Source organism: Setaria italica, chromosome VIII (genome assembly GCF_000263155.2).
Source record: "Setaria italica strain Yugu1 chromosome VIII, Setaria_italica_v2.0, whole genome shotgun sequence".
Classification (NCBI taxonomy): domain Eukaryota; kingdom Viridiplantae; phylum Streptophyta; class Magnoliopsida; order Poales; family Poaceae; genus Setaria; species Setaria italica.
Genome location: NC_028457.1, coordinates 31,290,127 through 31,310,600, shown reverse-complemented (window position 1 = coordinate 31,310,600; position 20,474 = coordinate 31,290,127). Strand labels below are relative to the sequence as shown.

General features: G+C 44.3%; 1 protein-coding gene across 1 annotated transcript; it reads left to right on the top strand.

The window, feature by feature from the left end:
* Positions 1-13,340: 13,340 nt before the first annotated feature.
* LOC101775913 (CRM-domain containing factor CFM3, chloroplastic/mitochondrial-like) lies at positions 13,341-18,947 on the top strand. The gene is given in 12 exon segments (XM_022828881.1): positions 13,341-13,595; positions 13,597-13,617; positions 13,619-13,653; positions 13,655-14,120; positions 15,045-15,528; positions 15,619-15,749; positions 16,275-16,622; positions 17,029-17,185; positions 17,695-17,987; positions 18,140-18,199; positions 18,299-18,388; positions 18,509-18,947. Coding segments are annotated over 12 exon segments (2,652 nt in total). The 5' UTR covers positions 13,341-13,373; the 3' UTR covers positions 18,854-18,947.
* The last annotated feature ends 1,527 nt before the right edge of the window (positions 18,948-20,474 follow it).

Below are 20,474 nucleotides of genomic sequence, written 5' to 3'. Positions count from 1 at the left end.
TTCGGTCACGAATTATCCCGCATAATTCTTCCATATCCTGACAATGGGGTGGGACAGTAAACATTTACTAATGATGGATTAATTGGCTTAATAGGTTCGTCTCGCCGTTTAGCCTCCACTTATGTAATAGATTTTGTAAATAGTCTACGTTTAATACTCCTAATTAGTACCTAAACATTCGATGTGATACATGCTAAAAATAAGCAAAGGGAACCAAACGCCCCCTTAGTACCGGTTGGTTTTTTATCTGGTGCTAATGTGAGCATTAGTACTGGGTGTACCAGGTGGAGGCTTCAACCGGTACTAATGTACAATCTTTAGTACCGGGTGAAGCATCCACCCGGTACTAACTTCCCTCCTATAAATCAAGCATCTTCTTCCTCCAGCCCAAGCCATTTCCTCTAGCTTGGGCTTCATCCATTCATGGTGAAATAGGAGAGGTGTTGCCGGATTTTTGACCATTTCGTGGGGATTTTACTCATTCAAGTGTTCTAAAGGTTAGAAACTTCATCCTTCCTTGATACATGGTTAGTATACTAAGTGTTATGCTTTAAATCTAGAGTAATTTGTGATTTTTAGAATAAGGTACAATGGAGAAATTTTTCATTTATATGCATGCGTTATATATGTTTGAGCTAAAATTTTTTGGATGCTATGTTTCATATTAGTCAAAGAAATTGATCAATATAAGATTAGAGGAATAATTTCATAGTTTAGTCCTTTACAAATATGAGCTAAATAATTTGTGGGGAAAAATATAATTTATTCATATTTTAGCCATTTGTAAATATGAGCGAGATAAACTATGGTACATAGAGATAATAAGATTAAATAGAGGTATGTATTAAATAGAGATAATAATAAGAAGAAAAGTGGATAAAGTATTGTAGAGCTCGAAACCCAATCTAACTAATCAATTGCCCCGCTCCAGATGCTTTCGGAGTTTGATAAGAACCTGCTTCTATTCGCCAATGATACAAATCTCACCGCAGCTCAACTTCGAGGGGAGGACCACATCCCAAAGCACCCTGGAGCTTGTAAATGAAAATTTAAGTTAGGGAAAGAGCTTGTGTGGCCCCAGTTGGTGGACCGCCTTCCGATGAAGATATACAAATTGCACCAATAGTACATGGAGGTTTCAACCACTGGTTTACTCATGCTAGAAGTTCGGATTGGAGGTCAGCATTATTTCCATGGTGATGCCATTATAGATGTGCCACTTGAGGAACTTTATTTCCTTTACAATCAAGATGCACTTGACAAATCACTCATCAGTTCCTTGGTTTTGTAAGTGTTTAATTTGCTCTAACTTCAAAATCCCCACTCTAGTCATTGTGCGATGTCTTATTTCCTATTCTATTTTGTATCATGCATGATGGAGATTCAAGCTTGTCGAAGGATAGGATTGTATGACATCGGTTTCATGGACCCGGATGTTATAAACGAGGTAAATGTAAGAGATAAACCAAATCGAACCTTAAAGAATATATATAATTTCTTGGACAAGCAACATTACAAGAAGTACATACTTCTGACATACGGCGACTTCAAGTGAGCGTGTTTCCCATCTCTTTTATTTTTTGAACTAGCAATTAAAAATAAGACTAAATAGATTTTCACTATGCATAGAGTACAGCTTCCACTGGATACTCCTTGTTATCATGGTTGATCGAAGTATGGTCTATATCCTAGACTCTTGGAGGATACCAAGAAATCAATACACCGACCTCATAGACATGCATAATAGAGCATGGGCTCGCTTCCCTCAACATCACTCAAGTGAATTTAAGGAGTAACTTCATATCCACTCTGAATTGTCGGTATGTATTGAATTTGCACATCTCGTGTCACGTTCTTGAACACAACAAATACTTCATAACTTCTTTTCCCATATATATAGTGTTTGAGATAGAATCCAGGGAATAATTCATGCGGATACTACGTATGTGAGTTTATCCATAGCTTTGTACATCCCAAGCGTATAAATGACCACGAATTTAGAGTACATATACAAATTTCTTAATAATAAATTAGTTCTAACTGAGCAGATCCATTGAACAAATATAATAACCTTTTCTAATGACATAGATTATGCAAATGAAGGAAGAAGTCCTTGAGATGGAAAAAATCAGACAATTCAAGAACAACTCAGTGGATTTCTTCTGGACGAGATAGTAAATCCAGCAGGAGAGTTCCATAATGATGGATCAAATTTACATCACCGTCCGGACTCAGGTTCAGAATAGTTGATCCAAAATGTTGAACTTGGAAAGTTGATGCAATGTAATATTATTCATATATGTGTATGCACAATATGTCTATGTATAATATTATCTCAAATGTAATATTATAAATCGAATACAACTTTATATATATATTAGCTTATTAGAGCAGTATACGTAAAGGAAACAAATATGAAATACTAATATAGAATAAAGAAACAGAAAAGAAAATGAGAAAAGAAACTGAAAGAAAAAAAGAAACTTAGTACCGGTTGATATTTGGTACTAAATTGGCCTCTGCCACGCGTGACGTGGCATCCAAATTAGTACAGCTGGTATAAATAACACCCGTACCAAAGGACCCAGTTTAGTACCGGTTATTTGACCCCCCCTCAGTACCGACTTAGCAATACCGGTTACACAACCGGTACTAAAGGGGGTTGGACTCGGTACCGAAGGCGCTTTCCCAGCAGTGACAAATATTTGATATTATTAAACATGCACGCAAAACGCATCAGCTATTTGAAAAAGAAAAGGTACCGGAAATTATTCCATACGTGTGTGAAGTAAAAAAGAATAAGAGTGTAATGCCAAACGCATACATCCCAATTATTAAAGGTCTACTCCTTGCTAGACTACATACAAGTATTCCGCTGGTACAAACCGACAGAATAATAAGATCCCAATCATACTCTAAATGATTAGCACAAGAAACAAATTAACCAAACTAATCTCTCCTCGAAACAAATGTTTTGAAATGAACATGTGTTTGTGATTGTTGTCATGTACGTCGGTCTTAAAGTGTTTTACGTCCAAACAAAAATCAGAAGGAATCCAGGGAGAGATGGAAGAAACATTGTGTCACAAATCACACAACACATCGAATTAGTACAGCGAAAAATTATGCCCGTCCTGTCGGATCTCATCTCCATGGTCAATCATCACCTACTGATGAATTAATGAACAAAATCATGTCTCCCCACACACAGTAGCTATATGATTGTGCAAGACGCCATGACTTGCTACCAACCCTGTATGTATACGCATCACCTATAATTCGCAGCTGATGACCCAGTTCATGAGTTAAATACTTTTTGGGTACATTGAAAATTCCAGCCTTCTCTTTCCAGCTGATTGCTGAGGGGGCCATCAGATCAACAGTCCCGTCTCTGAAAGATGCATTGGGATCTCTCTCATGAGTCAACAGTTCAACTGCATATGTGGACATGATACCTTTTTCTTTTCCTAGGCAAGTTTTTAATTAATTTGCTGATGCTGAAATCAAAGCTCGAAAGCGATGCGATGCAATAAGATAGAATTAGAGATCGATCCCGGAAAACATGAGTTCGGGGAAGTGTCAAAAGGAATAAGATACCAGCTTTCATAATAATAATAATAATAATAATAATAGTAGTAGTAATAATAATAATAATAATAATTGGCGCACGCAACCGACGTCGTTCGTCGGGAGGGGCCATCTGGTACTGTAGGCTGAAAGGTGGCTGACAATGGTGAATCGAGCTACTAGGTAGTTAGCTAGGGCCGGATGGCCTCCATCTGGGCTGGTGCCGGTGCAGGCGCATTGGTGCCAATCGTGTGAACTACCATACAAAAAATAGAAAAGGTGATGCTCTTGCACGTGTGGTAGGCATGCTTTATTTTTTTTTTCCTTGATGAGATTTGGAACCCTGGTTGACTTGTAGCGTCATCTTACGGCCGGCACAAAACTTGGATCGATGCCAGTGGGAATCATTTGCATATATAGAAATAGAATCATCTCGAAGTGTGTCCTTGGTTCCCCTTTGCTTGACGGTGTGACTCCCGAACTACCATTGTTGCTTGAACTGATTAATCATTTAATCCCCATTAACATCTCCACACAACACCATGCATTAATTGGTTCAGGCTTTTTAATCAGGATTCTATGTAACTCCTGCCCCCCTGTGTTTTCGGCAATTTTTACCGGATTGCTATCAAATTAGCTACATTTGTTTCACTTCAAGTTGATGGTAATGGTATGCTTTCTTTTCCTCGATCAGATTGTCCCAATATAATGTATGTACTGCACTGATCACATAACAAGCAAAACATCATTTTTGTTGTAAATAAACTGAAGCGCAGTAATGTATAACATTTAGATAATGATCTCAAGGGAGTCAGGCAATAACTGTGGCACTGTCTCTTATATTTTGATCATTAATTAAGCTTTCAGCAATAAGGTTTGCAACAAGGCATCACCTTTACTTGAATAGGATCTGCTCCATCTAATAGTACAACTTTAATTACCAATATAAGCACTACACACAGTCTACAGGCATCACCAAACAACTTTTCCTCTATGAATTGCATTTTACGCTTGCTTCGTGCGAGAATCCTAGGAATAAACATGTTACTCCATCCTAAATTATTATTAGTTTTGACTTTTCTATATACATAGCATTTGACATGCACCTAGATATATATTACGTCCAGATACATAGCAAAATTTATATATCTAAAAAATTGAAACGAATAGTAATTTGGGACGAAGGGGGTACTAGCTACGATGTGGTACGCTAGCTAGACTGTTTGTGCCCAGCAGCTTCAACAAAGTGTAGAGGTTGATCGACTGCAACCCTAGAAAATCTAGTGATCGAGCTCGATATAGATGAGTTACGTTTTACAGAAACAACACGAAAATAAAAGGCAAGCATGCGTGAGATTGTATCCACTAGTCAGCACGGTGTGGGTCGATCGATCCAGGTTAGCTAACTGAACACGAGTTCACATCTCATCATAGCCTAGGCTACCGCCCTAGCTCAGCCTGGCCATGCACACCCAGCTAGGCACCCAGCCCTAGAGCTAGCACAACGACGGGCAGGCGCGCAACCACCGCCGCGCCGCCGCCGCCTGACCGTGACCAAGACGCCGACGCCTCAGCCGCCGCCGTACGTGCCTCTTGACGACTCGGCTGCAGTACACTACACTATAGCTGCTGGTGCTGGGCGCCCCGCCCGTGCGCGCGCTGCTAGCTTAGCCTGCTGCTCGCTCGTGGCGACTGTTCAGCCGAGACCCGAGAGGGCCTGCTTCTTGCCGTGGGCGGGCGCGTGCGGCGGGGCCCCGGCCCGCGCCGACGAGCCGACGAGCGTGTGCGTCTCACTCCGTCCCAGCGGTTGGGGAGGGAGGGAGGGAGGGGACGGGCGGTTTGTGTGTGGTGGGTTCCGTTGTTGCCGTAGCGTTGGGGAGCATCCGCGGCCGGGTCGGTGGCGTGCTCATCGTCTCATCACTGCGCAGGGTCGGAGGAAGCTATAGCTTGCGGATCGAGTTGAATAGGACCCAAGCAACAGCAGCGGTTGCAGTCGCCAGCACGTAGGCACACTTGGGCCTTGTTTTGTTTAGTTACCAAATTGAGAGTGGCAAAGTTTGTATTTTATCATAAATGCGGAACTGTAGCATTTCGTTTATATTTGTGAATTATTGTTCAAACATTGACTAATTAGGCTCAAAAGATTTGTCTCGCAAAGTACAACAAAACTGTGCAATTAGTTTGATTTCGTCTATATTTAGTACTCCATACATGTACCGCAAGTTTGATGTGATGGGAATCTTCTTTTTGCATAATGCCAAAGTTGGGATTTTGGGGTAACTAAACAGGGCCCGGCTACCGCAATGCATTATGCACGTACAGGTAATAATAATGGGTTAGGTGTTTCTTTCTCGGTCAAAGCGAGGCCGGCCCGGTCGGATAAGGTTATTATCGGCATGCCTTGTTAAGTTGTAACAGTACGTGCCTAGCGCGTGTGGCAGGTATGTACTCAATTCATGGGTTGGTTACAACGACCCTCCAGCTGTGTGTACGGAGTACTTCGACAAGTAGTAGCACGAGCAGAACAGTACACATAAGCATGGATCCCAACTACTGATCAGCAACAATAAACTGGCCGATCAACTAAACTACTCCTGCTACTGAGAACGAACAACAAACTGGCCGCTGCGTCCGATACCGATCGGCAGCCTAAGCTGGCGTACGTGCCGGCGCGACCGATATGCTGCATGCCGTGCACACGGCCGGGCTCGTTGGTCGTTGGCCCGTTGCGTGCGCGCGTCGCCCACCGGGAGCCAGCCACCGCGCGTCGGTTGGCCGGCCGGCCGGAAGCCCGTTGACGACGACGGTGCGCGTGCGGATCGCGCCAGGGGCGATTCGCTTGCGTCACCGGCAACCGACGTCGCGCGCGCTCGCCAGCGCACAGAATCTTTCGAAGAAGAAAAAAACGCGACACAAGCGTTCAATTTTCCTTGATATATGCTCCCACCGTTCCAACTGTACGTCGTTTTGACTTTTCAAGATTTATGCATATAGATATATATAGTGTATGTCTAAATGCATAATAATATTTATAAATCTAGAAAAATCAAAATGACCTACAATTTAGAACGGTTTCCTAAATAAACTCAATAATTGAACTCACTCGTGCCGTGCGTGCCTGCCCCCGCCGACCGATGGCCCGACCGATGTTCGGCTCGTGAGAGGCAGACGAATCGATTCGAATTTCTTAACCATGCATGGCGACCTAATCCCACGACATCCGCGCACCACGAGTGGTCGCTTCATTTGTCAGCCATCCCCATCAATTCCCAAACCCGTGTCGGGCCCACTTCTCTTGGTACAAGGCTCCATGGACTCGGTCTCTACCGTACTATGACCGCACTTGTCACCACATGCGGCCGCAAGGGAACTCCGTTCCAGAGACAGTGGGGCGATCCGCTCACGTCCCGGTTTAATCAGGTACTAGGTTTCCCCATCCCATACTAGGTATGAGATTAGTACTTTCAAACACTTGATCACGAACACTATCACATCTCGACCTTAGTCCAATTTCATGTAGACAGACGGGGCAATCCACCGACCACCAAAAATAGTTCACAGAGCTCTGCCCCGCCCGTCGTCCTTATAGTTGCAGCAAAAGAAAAGGGCATTCAACTCCTATAACTCGCGAGTGACAGGCAATCACTCGACTTTTACCAAGTCCTATTAAGCATTACAACTACTCAATTAATATACTAGTGTTCATATCAAGAGTACTAAGTTCATGCATCTACGGTTTCAATCAACTCCTGTAACGTAAATGCGCAATCAAAGCAATCAATTGTATTGCAACTATTTAAAGATAGGAAATTATACTCCGGGGCTTGCCTTCGCACGGGGAGTTAGCGAACTAGTTCTCGGCTTGCTCTGGTACGGGCTCGACTCCGGCGTGGGATAGATCCGCTACGGCTTCTTCTTCCGGTGCCGGGTGCAGCTCGTTCGTGCCGTCAGCAAGGTTCACTTCTACATGAAATGTAATGCAACAAGTTTAAACTTCCATGCTTTCTCTTACGGAATGCAAAACATGAATTATTGCTGAAGTGTAAATTACATTACGACCACATTCACCTAAAAAAGGTTTTAAACTTTCCTTTTTTTCATGAGGTAAGGTGTGTTGTGGTATAAAACCCGGGGTTCATTTGATGGTGATTGTGTACATATATATAACTTAAGTTTATTGAACTTTAGATCGGAAAGTTATCCTATTTCTGAATATTGTTTTTTACCTCTTCAAAAAATTACCATTACTCTTACTTACTTAAAGTTTCTTTCTTCCATTTAGTTAGGTTCATCTTCCAAATTTTATTTCAGTCTTCAAATAGTGGGGTATGACATTGCTAATTTAGCAGTAGATCAGAATTAAAACCATTAGGTTACTGTAAACATTTGGGGTGCATTGGGTTAGCACAAAAATAATTAAAATTATTGCATCATCCCAAGGTGACAAGTACTTAATCATTTTTAACTCAAGTTATTCAAAGAGTCTGTTGCTGAAATTTTAATAGAGTGTTAAAAAGATGCAACAGAGCCTTTGGTGAATTTTTTAGGATTTTTAACGAAGAACATCTATATTCCATATATTCCTCTTACTTATTTTTCTCTAAAAAGGAAGGTGGGCTCCACGAACCTTCACACAGGGTTTCATATTTTTCTTGTGGACTAGGCTTCACCACTGATTTTCTTAATGTGGTTTCACATTTTTTTCACCTCTAGCTGAATTATTATGAAAAAAGACAAAAGCACCCTTGGATTTCAATTATAAAATTAAAACAGTGATTTAGACATCTGTGCTAGGCTCCAAATTAATTTTATAAGCTTCCATTCTCTGAAACAAACACTTGAGAGTTGGGTTCATCATTTTAGCATTTTTCTATGATTTACTATGATTTAAACAGCTTAAACAAGGATTAAAACATATAACATTATTTCTAGCAGAGACATGTACCAAAAGTATTTTTTATCTGAAACTATACTTCATACTGAGTCTAGCAAAATTGATTTTACATTTTTCTAGTTTTTGTACAATTTATGGTGTATTTTCAAAGTTCAGAATATTTTCTGCCGAAAAAAACCGAGGTAAACTTGCGATCTAGCCCCTGGGTCTATGGTTTAAACGCGCAAGGGTCCCTGATTTTTGCACCTACACCCCTGGAAAAAGGAAAAAGACACAAGGGTGTCCCTGGCGGCGCAACCGGCGGCGGTCCGGCCAAATTCCGGCGATGCACCGACCAATCCCGCGCAAGGAGTTGCAGGGAAGGCGTGGGAGCTCACCGGGAGTCGATTGGCGGCGGTTGGGGGCGCGGAGGAGGCTCGTCGGCGGCGGAACGGCGCAGGGACGGGGAGTTCCGACGGCGTGCCGGCGTCGTTGGCGCTTTGGGGGCCCAACAAGCGGTTCGGGAAGCTCCGCGTGGGCACGACGAAGCTAGCGGTGGCGGTGGCAAGGAGTAGGGAGCTGCGGAGGTGGGGGATCCACGGAGAGGTGGCTCGGCGGCGAGTGCAAAGCAGAGCACGGGCGGCGGCTGGGTGTGGCGAGAGCGAGCTGGAGAGGGGAAGGGGAGCGCGGTGGGGTTGGCGATGCACTTATAGGAGAGCGAAGCTCCGGGGCCAGCGGAAGGGACTAGAGGGGAGCCAGGCGTGCTACTGCGGCCATTAATGGCGGCGGCGCCATTGGCGCAGAGGAGGGAGGGGTGGCGCGGTAGGCGAGGGCGCTGCAGGCGAGGCGTGCAGGCGTGGGGTGAAACAAGTGTGCGCGGCAATAATGGCTTTGCTGGGACGCGTCACTAGCGAGGCGGGGAGGAGCTGTCGCGGCCGGGGTGGCAGTTGGCGGAGGCGGAGGCATCGCGGGGTGCTAGCGCGCACAGCCGCAACAGGGGCGCCCTCGGGTGAGGCGAGGCGAGGCAGCGGGCAGGGTGACCGTGTGCTCGACTGGGCTGCCGGCGCGTCGACCCAACTTGTCACGGCCGAGGACGGGACGGCGTCGGTGAACTTGCGCCATGGGGTGGCCGACGAGCAGAGCGCGACGCACGTGCGCTCGGGCGCACTCTGGGCAAAGGGATTTGCGGGATCCGGTGATGGGGCGATCTTTAAGCATGATTAACTTCAGCTTCTTGAAGTGCGTGACATTAACTCCCTTTACAAAAGTTGTAGTCCTCAGGTCCAAGTTCAATTCTTGTAATTGAACCGAGTTCAAATTCACAGCAGATTTGAAGATAAACAGCTTCAAAGTTTAAGGGAACGCCTGATTTCCAGACTTGGAAGAATTTCAGCGGTTTTTGGCTGTTTTCAAGATTTTGGCTGACTTAAGCTTCAGTTTCGAAAAGTTTCTGATGTGAATTTGACCAGGGTCTAATTGATGAAGTTGTTGTATGAACATAGGTCTCAAACTCTTATAAAGGGTTTTGCTGGCATTTTGTTCAAGTTTTGTGAGATAAGCTCATGCCAAGATGCATGGTTGAACTGATTCCAGACTTAGCCTAGTTTTGCAGGTCTTGGGCTGAGTTGACCAATTAGATCGACTTTGACCTAGGTTTTGAAAGCCTTTTGTGCAGATTTCAATCTAACTCTTTTAGTAAAAGTTGTTAAGGACTCGAAGCTGTAACACTTTTGTATAGAATTTAGCTTGAGTTTGTATTGGAAAAATTAAGGGGGTGTTTGGGAACACCCTATTAAAATTTAACACCTGTCACATCGAAGGTTTGGATGCTAATTAGGAGTACTAAACATAAGCTAATTACAAAACTAATTGCACAGATGGAGTATAATTCGCGAGACGAATCTATTAAGTCTAATTAGTCCATGATTTGACAATGTGGTGCTACAGTAACCATTTGCTAATGATGGATTAATTATGCTTAATAGATTCGTCTCACGAATTAGCACAAGGTTCTGCAATTAGTTTTATAATTAGCTCATGTTTAGTCCTCTTAATTAGCATCCGAATATCCGATGTGACACTGTTAAAGTTTAGCACCTCGTATCCAAACAGCCCCTAAGAATAAGAGCTTTAAAGTTGGGACTTTATCTGTTTTTCTTAATCTGGCACAGATTTAAATTTCGAGTTTTTGAAGGTCTTCTGCTCGGATTCAAACAAAACAACAAAAATAAAAGTTGTTAGTGAAGATGAGTTCTACAACTCTTAGTTGGACAGATTTTTAAATTCTTAATAAAAATTTAAGTTATGTGTTAAACAGTTGTTTAACTTGTGAGGGGCAAAAGTGTCTTTTTACTTGTATTCACAGCTGCCAATTATTCTCTGATGCTCTAATGGCCTTTCTTAGGGTTAAACACGATTTAATTAGGCTAGGTTGTTACAAACACGCCGAGTACTTTTTTGTGTATGCCTCTCGACGGGAATTACCCTTCAGAGCTACACTTCGCCGACTACTCTTAGGGCATATTGACAAAACCGAATTATGGAGGTTATAGCCACGGTTTGGTGCACTGAGTTCTGGAAGCTCCACCAACATGCTTGGTACATCGAATTTTGGAGGCTATAGCCACAGGTTTGGTGCACCGAGTGCTGGAGGCTCACAACGGCTACACCCTAAGGAAGCACAAATCCTATGCGCGACAACACTCGCTCTCCTCGCCAAAAAGGCAGAAAAATATCAATGACTACTTTACGCGCAGTCTTATTTGCCGCAATGCCGACTACTTATTTTAAATATTTTCTCTTAGCGGTCACTAATCTCCTCGAGTAGAACACGCCTTAATTCGTGAAAGCCTCGGATTTTCTGTCATGCCTAAATGCTAGGACGCGAGACAAAGATCTCCGTAGCACCAGTGCCAGTATGCGTACACGAGACAAAGATCTCACACGCAGTGGCAATGGCTAAACAAGGACTGAGAGTCTAAATGTAATAGGCTATCTACTCGAGAAAATATAACTGAAACAAGAGCATGACACACAATATTTACATTACATTCATCCCTGAATAAATTTAAGTAGTTTCAATATTCCACAATATGCTACATAATGTATGCATCTCTTTTTCCAGGTCAAGCTTCGGCGACGACTTTTCAGGACGCTCAGCGTACCTCCAATGGCTCTGCTAGCTCCCAGGCTCGGGGGCTAAGCACCAATTACTACTCGGAATATCTCCAATGGCTCAGCTAGCTTCCAAGCTCGAGGGCTAAGCGCCAATAACTACTCGACGTGGCTCCTACGGATCACTTGGCGCATAAGCTCGGGGGCTGGGTGCCGCAAAACTATTCGGATGATGATTTTTCGTGAAGATTAAAGCTCACTAGACCCTTGAATTGATTATTTAATCATTCCAAGGCTCGGGGCTGATAAACTACACCTAACAGTTGATTTTTTCAAGATAAAAGAAGAAGATTCAAGATTTTATTGACCCTCTTATTCTTCAATTCAACCTAAGGCTCGGCGGGCTACTCCATATGGAGTGTGACTTCCGCCGCCTTACATATCACATTCCAAAGATGAAGATTACAAAATCAAGATGATCAAGGGCTTGAGCACACAATAGCCTCATAGCAGTTTTGAGGAACTTTGAAGATTCAGCCAGATAAAGTACTCAAAGAACACCAAAACTACTCGGTGAGGATCTAAAAAGTACTCGAAGGCTGCTACATTTGACTATGAAGCACTCGGTGGCTTGTCGGGGATAGATCCCCAGTACCCGCAAGGAACGAAGAAGACGGACTCCTACTAGAATTTCTCTGTAATCGTACTAAGATTCATAACATGTAATCCTATTAGAACTCCTCCTTGTAACCGACTAGTATAGAGTATATAAAGGAGGGCAGGGGTCCCTAGATCGGTAGATGAAGATCTCGTAGAACTACAACAGAGGATCAAATCCTCAACACCAAACAACACCCAAGTGTAGGACGCAATATACAACACCCCAAACATGACGTAGGGTATTACGCTACTCTGACGGCCCGAACATATATAAATTTGTGCCTCGTGTCCTCACATTTACCGTCAAGTTACAGATCCGACAATCCCCCACCAATCAATCTACTACCTCGGTATGCCTCGGTAGGTTGTCGGGTATAAAACAACGACACATGGAAGGGGTGAGAATTGAGTGGGAATTTTTTGAAGTGCAAGATGGATACATCTATACATCTAATTATGACTTAACATATAATAATATCCCACCTCTAAACCCCACGCGTACAAAAGATACGAAATCTCATTTAAACTCCTACTTTTATTAATTCCCTCCAAAAAGCAAACAACAAAATAGGAGTATAAATATCATATTTCTAAAGTAAATTTCTTGCGTCAACTCCTACCATTAATTTCCATGCTCCTTCCCATTAGTTGCAAAACATACCCTTAAAAATGGGCGGGCCTGAGCCTAACCCGAATAATAAAACGAATTAACTTTATACTAGAAACTGATGGGTGGCCCGCCCGAGCCCGACTTGAATTGGCCCCATTTTTGTTGGTCCGTGGATTTAATGGGCGGAGATTTTGAGCCCGAAAGAAACCGAGCTTTTTGCCGGCCTAGCTTGAGATTTGCTCAGGTCTAATTTAGATACATAGCAAATTTTATATACCTTAAAATGTTAAAATGATCTATAATTTGGAATGGAGGGGTAAATCCAGACGGCACCTTCTATTCAGTGGTATTCGAAAGTGGTTTCTAAAAAAAAGCAATAATCATGTGCTATCAAAATTAACCAGCTGGGAAAAAAGATCTGGCCGTCAGCGCCCGATCGGACGGCCGAGAATGGCCGAAGCATCAAGCATTCATCATTCGGACCAAAAATATCCCCAATCCCCCTAAACCCCGTCCCCCACCACTCCGTCATCCACCTCACCGCCATCCATGGCCGCAGCGGCCATGGCATCCTCCCCGACGGCCTTCCACCTCCGCCACCCCCCTCGCCTCCGCCTCATCCTCCTCTCCTCCAACCCCCTCTCCACCTCCTCCCCTTACCCATGGCTCTCCGCCTGGTCCCGCCCCGGCCACCGCAGCCGCCTCCGCCCGCCGGCCTCTGCGCTCGACCTTCGCCCGGAGCCCTCGCCCTCCTCGGACTCCGAAGACGAGGGACGCCGTCGGCATCAGCCGGCTCCTCTGGCCGCTCCACCATGTCCCTCATCTCCGCCGCTCCAGCGCGCCGGCTTCACCCCGGAGGGGCCCCAGCAGGCCGTGGCCCCGCCGCCGCACCCGCCGCGGGGGTCGGTCGAGGACGTGTTCCGCGTGGACGACGGCGTGCTCCCCAACGCGCGCGGCGGGTTCGACGCCGACGCCTACGCCTACGCCGAGGAGGAGCAGGGGATGCTCGGGGACGCGCGGTTCCCGTGGGAGCGGCCCATGCCGCCGCCCGAGGCCGCGCCGCGGGCGGCGCGGTCGCCGACGTGGATGGCGGAGCTGACGCTCCCCGCCGCCGAGCTCAGGCGGCTGCGGCACGCGGCCATGAGGGTCAAGTCGAGGACCAAGGTGGGTGGCGCCGGGGTCACGCGGGAGGTCGTGGAGAAGATCAGGGAGAAATGGAGGACGGAGGAGGTCGTCAGGGTCAAGGTCTCCGGCACGCCCGCGCTCAACATGCGCCTCTTCCACGAAATACTCGAGGTGAGCCGCCGATTCTACCCGAATTGTGATTGTTTAGCTCCCATTCATGTGTACAAACTACAGAGTACTTGAAGCAACTCGAGCTGCAACATGCAGCTATTCCAATGGATAATTGAAGTATGATGCAACGTTTTAGAATCAGCTTGAATTGATGCCTTGGCGGTGCATAGTTACTGGGGACAAAATGATTGCACACATTTGCACATTAACATGGTGAAGAACATGTGAATTCATCTAAAAACAATTCCAGAACTGACTGATAGTCTGTTACAGTTTACAATCAATGCTAAGCTGCAAATTAGAATCACCAGCTGATTCTACCAATCTACATTGTCGAAACTCTGCTATCTGTTAGCTCCGTCACCCCAAGACCCAAGCTGTTCTGTGCTGCTTTACTGAATGTGTATGCATTTTGGGTGTTTGCTGCAGTTTACTCTTGACCAGAAATAGGGAAATGATGAATTGCATCTTGGCAGCGCTTCAAAGTTTCTGATGATTATTGTTTATATCCTAATTATCAATACTATTTTTTCGCCTATTACGGTTCTTTACCACTGTATAATTGAGTTGAAAACGAGCACTCAACGTCCTTTGCAATTATTAAGGTCTAGTTGAGAAAATGTACTAGCAAAATTGCGGCAAAAATGCTGATAATATCATGGGATATTTAGATAAACTAGCGCAGTATATTTGTAGCACAAATTGATGGGTTTGGTGTAACGATAGATGTTGAAAACCACCATGCTTTTAAATCTCTGTTGCCTCCTTTTATTTTGAGTTGTTCCCCAAAAAGAAAGAATAAGTTGAATATAGAGGCCAGTTGACTGATTCTAAACCCATGTTTGTTCAAATATCTTGAAATGCTTGTCAATCTGACATCATTTCCCCCCTTTTTTTGTTTGTGTTTTGTTGGTCGGTGATTAGAGAAAAACAGGAGGTTTGGTAATATGGAGGTCAGGGACTTCAGTTTCTCTGTACAGGGGATTAGACTATGATGAGGCTGAACCCACTAAGGGGTCAAACAAGATTTCACAGTCCCTTGGCATGAAATCCTCAATTAAAGGGTCTCCAAGTCCTTCCTTACAACCTACTGAGAAAGTGTACAATGCACATGATAGCAATGGAGCTTTAGTTTCTAATACTGGGAAGGAAGAAATAGTTGAACAAGTGCCAGAAATCAAATATGAAGATGAAATTGACAAGCTATTGGAAGAACTGGGCCCAAGGTACAGTGACTGGCCTGGATCTGATCCATTACCAGTGGATGCAGATTTGCTTCCTGCAACTATTCCAGGTTACAAGCCCCCTTTCAGAGTTCTTCCATACGGTGTTCGGCCATCTCTTAGCCGAAGGGACACTACCAATTTACGCCGTCTTGCCAGGGGACTGCCTCCTCACTTTGCTCTTGGTAACTTCTATGTTGCTTTCGTTAACTTTGACCTTTTATCAGTCAATTGTGCTATCTTGTTTTGAGTTTCCACTTATCAATGGATGTTAGGACGCAGCAGACAACTCCAAGGCTTAGCAAATGCTATGGTCAAGTTATGGGAGAAAAGTTTAATTGCTAAAATTGCTTTGAAGAGAGGGGTACAGCTTACCACCAGTGAGAGGATGGCTGAAGATATCAAAGTAAGTGTAGATAGTTGTTTCTTGTTATATAATTTACAATCTGTGCAGTGTACGTAAAGCTTTAGAGCCTAGTTACTAGTTAGAAATGTTCATTGATCATCAACAACAGTGCATTACAGATTCATATGTGCAACAGAAGTGCATTTAGGTTTTTCTTTCACATGGCCATACTCATCCCTGCGTGGACCTTGAAGTTTGTGTTTCATTTCTTAGTCTTCCTAAATGAATGTCACATGCTGTATATGAACTAATTTGGGCTCTTGATCAATAAAAAGTTTGACTGATTTTGCAAGAAATAAACCATATCTTCTAGGAAGGCCTGAATTGATGAGAGTCATTGTCCCGTGGACCATGGATATGGAACCAGAATGTTTATCTTTATATTTTGGTCCCTGGTCATAGAGAACAATATTTTGTCATGCTGTTTCTGTTTTTCTTTTCACCTTTACATTACTCCATATTTTGAGGTAGGTCTTCTATAGTGAACTAAAGATTCATGGTTAATATTCTTTTGGTCCACATCAGAAATTAACAGGTGGTATAATGCTGTCAAGGAACAATGACTTTATAGTCTTCTACAGAGGGAAGGATTTCTTGTCCTCAGAGCTTGCAGAGGTGCTTCTAGAGAGAGAACGATTAGCAAAGTCCCTACAAGATGAAGAGCAAGCGCGACTAAAGGCAGCATCTTCATTTTCTTCGGGCAGCGACGCATATGTACAGCCAACTGTAGCTGGTACTCTGGAAGAGACTCTTGAGGCTAATTATAAATATGGAAATAAATTGGATGAGGATCATGAGGACAAGATGGCAAGAACAGTAGCAGCTGCAAGACATGCTGACCTTGTAAGAAAGCTAGAGTGGAAGCTCGCACTTGTAAGTGATCAATTTTGAATAATCTAAGTTCACTTTGTTTGATTTTATCTTATCTGAGCTATCTTATGTAACAAAATAGTGTTTTTTAATTTGTTCATCAATAATTCTAAGTAAAATTAACACAGAATGGAGTATGGATTACTCTCTAATTTAGAAACAAAATTTACCATATTGTGGGCACTCAATTGTATTTCACCAGCCATTCTAAAACTTTGAGAACCTGTTAGGAAATTGAACTAGCTCATACTCTTTTTCTTCAAAGAGCTGATGCACAATTTTAGTTGCAAGTAATGTAGTGTACTCGGCAACTATGCTTATGTGGTCAAAATGCTTGCACTCATATGAAATGCACTTGATGCGTGTCATGCAATGTGAATTGAACTGATTGCACTTTATTTATGTGCAGGCACAGAAAAAGATGGAGAAAGCTGAAAGGGTACTAGGAAAAGTTGAGACAGCCCTGAACCCAACTGAAGGTACCAAGCCGCCTGAAACAATAACAGATGAAGAGAGGTTCATGTTTCGGAAACTTGGTCTAAGGATGAAAGCATTTCTGCTCCTTGGTACTTCCTTCTTTCCTTTATGTTTTGTGTGTTGGTCTTTTGCACATTTATTCGGTGAATAGTAATAGGCACAAGATGACCATATGCCATATTGCATTTTGTCTCTTGCTATCTCAGCTTGTTTGCCTCTTCAACAATCCATTTTTAATCTTAGTAGCCAAAATAGCTATTTCCGTTATCTGTTGCATTACTCTTGTAGCATCATATAGAACATACACTCTTCCATCCCTAAAATATAAAATAGAAATGAAAGGTGGAAGCAACCTATATTAAAAATTTAAGGGCCACTTTAATCATTTTTAATCTTCATGAGGAAAACGTATTTGAATCACAGTATTTATTCCTTGCAATCCCTTTAATTTTTATGGAAGGATCAATGAACTTTTTTTTGAAAAAATCTGACCAATTATTTTACTCGCATAAGATCAAATTCCTTGGTTGGCCCTCTGTATCATTCTTTTTATTGGCTTCATTACTTTCTCATGTTTTATTCCTCCCATCATTTTTAGGAAGAAGAGGAGTTTTTGACGGCACAATTGAAAACATGCACTTGCACTGGAAGTACAGGGAGCTGGTGAAGATATTAGTGAAATCAAAGTCTTTTTCGGATGTCAAGAGGACAGCGTTGTCACTTGAAGCCGAGAGCGGTGGCATTTTAGTTTCTGTGGACAAAGTCTCTAAAGGCTACGCCATTGTTGTGTTCCGCGGGAAGAACTACAGGCGTCCTTCTACGCTCAGACCCAGAAATCTCCTGTCGAAGCGGAAGGCTCTAGCTAGGTCCATTGAGCTTCAGAGACACCAGGTACCATACTATTTTGTTGCATATCAGTGCTCAAGTAAAATCATACTTACATCATGTGCTCCAAAAGAAAAGCACATATTCTGTTTTGATCGACATTGGTCACCAGGGAAGCAAATTTCCACTTACACCACTCCTTGAAACCTTGTGTCCAGGCCCTGAGTCGCCATTTCGCAAAGCTAAACAGAAAGGTGGAGCAGCTTAGAGCGGAACTGGTGCGTGCAGTAAACCTGAATCGTTGTCTAAGTGAAAGATTATTTATGATACATTTATACTGGAGACGTGATGCCATGGTATGCTTTGATTCTTTTCAGGTCCAAATGGAAGGCGTGAAGGAGCAAGGCGACGAGGAGCTGTACGCCAAGCTGGATTCTGCGTATTCGAGCGACGAGGAAGACATGGAGGTGAGTACCGAGCATGCTGAACTTTCACTGCCGTACATGCATGCTCAAGCCACCTGAATCTACCGTGTGCCAATGACTTGTTGAAATTTTGTGAACCTTGTTGACAACTTCGTTGCCCAGGATGAGGATGACGAGGCCTACCTCAAGCGCTTCGACAACGAGGTCGCTGGTGTTACCGCCGAGGATGGCGACGACCCCGTGTACGATGAGGCCGATTACCCTGACTCTGAAGATGAAGCCGAGGACGACGAGAGTTTCGATTCCGAAAATGATGAAGATGCCGACGAGGCTGCCGGAACTCCCGGCGGCGATTTCCGGAGCGAAGCGGGGTTTGGTTTTCCCGCCAGAGAGTACAGGTTAGGAGGCGATCACAATGGGGAGCGTAGCACGGCAGGTGAGACCAGGAACTCACACGCCGCTGATGAACAGCGGACTGAGCTGACGAACACGAGCTCTTGTAGCTAGGCAATTCCGTGTGTACATACGGTAAAATCACAGCATCTGTTTGTTCATTGTTTTGATCGCTGCCAGATCCTTGGTCGTTCGATCAGGGTTTTTACCGCTCGGCCCCGCTGCTTGATCCACTGTTAAAATTCCTTGTCGCTGCTCCCCGTCCGCGACCGAGCAGCGGCGGATCCGGCCGGCGGGCGTCCTGCCGCCACGCCGCGCCTGCTAGCTATGTGCTGCTGCTCCGGGCCGCATCGCAATCGCCTGAAAAGGTGAATCCTGCGCCTGGCGTCCTCGTACCCCGGCCCAGCCGCCGCGTTCTTGCCTTGTTGGGTCAGGAGCACGAACAAATAAATCCGAGTACACAGCCGTCCTACCCATTCCGTTCCAAAAAATGAAAGAGTATAGTACGTAGGATAATTATCCACTGCCCCACGTCACTAAGTTACGTACTTAAGGCCGGCTTAGATACTAATCCGGCTTAATTATATAAACTGATGTGATCAGTCAATGCACACCCTAAGTTAAGCCAGCATATTTTAACCTTTTTTTTCCTTCCTTTCTTTCACAGCTGGGGTAAACAAAAAAGAGACCCTTCATCAGCTACAGCTAGTATTCTGATTGAATCTACTAGGTCTTCACTTAACTCCGGATGAAAGAAAGGGACAAGATAAGCGCAAGTGGCTCAAAGTACTCCAATCGACGAAGCCCTACTTCCTCGTATAAAAACCATTTCTACTCGCTCCATTCTTAAAATACGACGCTGTTGACTTTTTTTTCTTTGACTATTTATCTTTTTTACAAATATTTTTGCAAACAGATAAACCTAAATCTAAAATACATTTGACAATAGATATAATGATACACATTCTACTTTAGTTAATTAACTAACTTGTTCGGTTAAAGATAAAAAGCCAACGTTATCTAAGTACAAACGAACAAACAAGTGCACGTGACGTGACTTTGATCAGCTCGGCTCATGACACTGAGCAAAAACGGCATCGTACATTACTGTACGCTCCCCGCCTCCCCAAAACACAGGATAAAACCACTGTCCACGTCACCATGTAAGATGCCGAGGCATCGCTGAAAAGGATGTCGCTAAAAGATGCGCGCTTAATCAGCCAGTACTTTAAGATGTGTACTTCAGTCCGGATGGAAGGGACAGGAATACAGGGGATACTCCACCCTGGATCCGAGCGAAGTGGCGTGCACGTGACACCGGCGTCCCCCGGCCTGATTGACCATCGAGCCCGGTTCCCCCTCGGACGGCACATGGCTTGTTTCGCTTGTTGGATTGGATCGAGGCGGCACCGAGCTAGCTAGCTAGCTAGTCGGGTGCAGTGCGCAGGTACAGCTGTATCATGTACCCGCCGTGTACGCACGCACGCGTGGCAGGCACCATCTTCGTCGTCTCCCGCTACGTACGTTAGGGTGCGTTTGGTTGGGAGACAATGTAGAACGGGACGGTCCCGTTCCAGTTTTTCGGGATGGGATGATCCCATTTCTTGTTTGGTTGAATGGGATGGGATGATCCTATTTTTTGTTTGGTTGGAGAGATCGCTATAGACGGGACAAGCACCGTTTTCTTCTCCTGTTAACACCGTTCGTGGGACCCACCTGTCATACTAACAGGTAT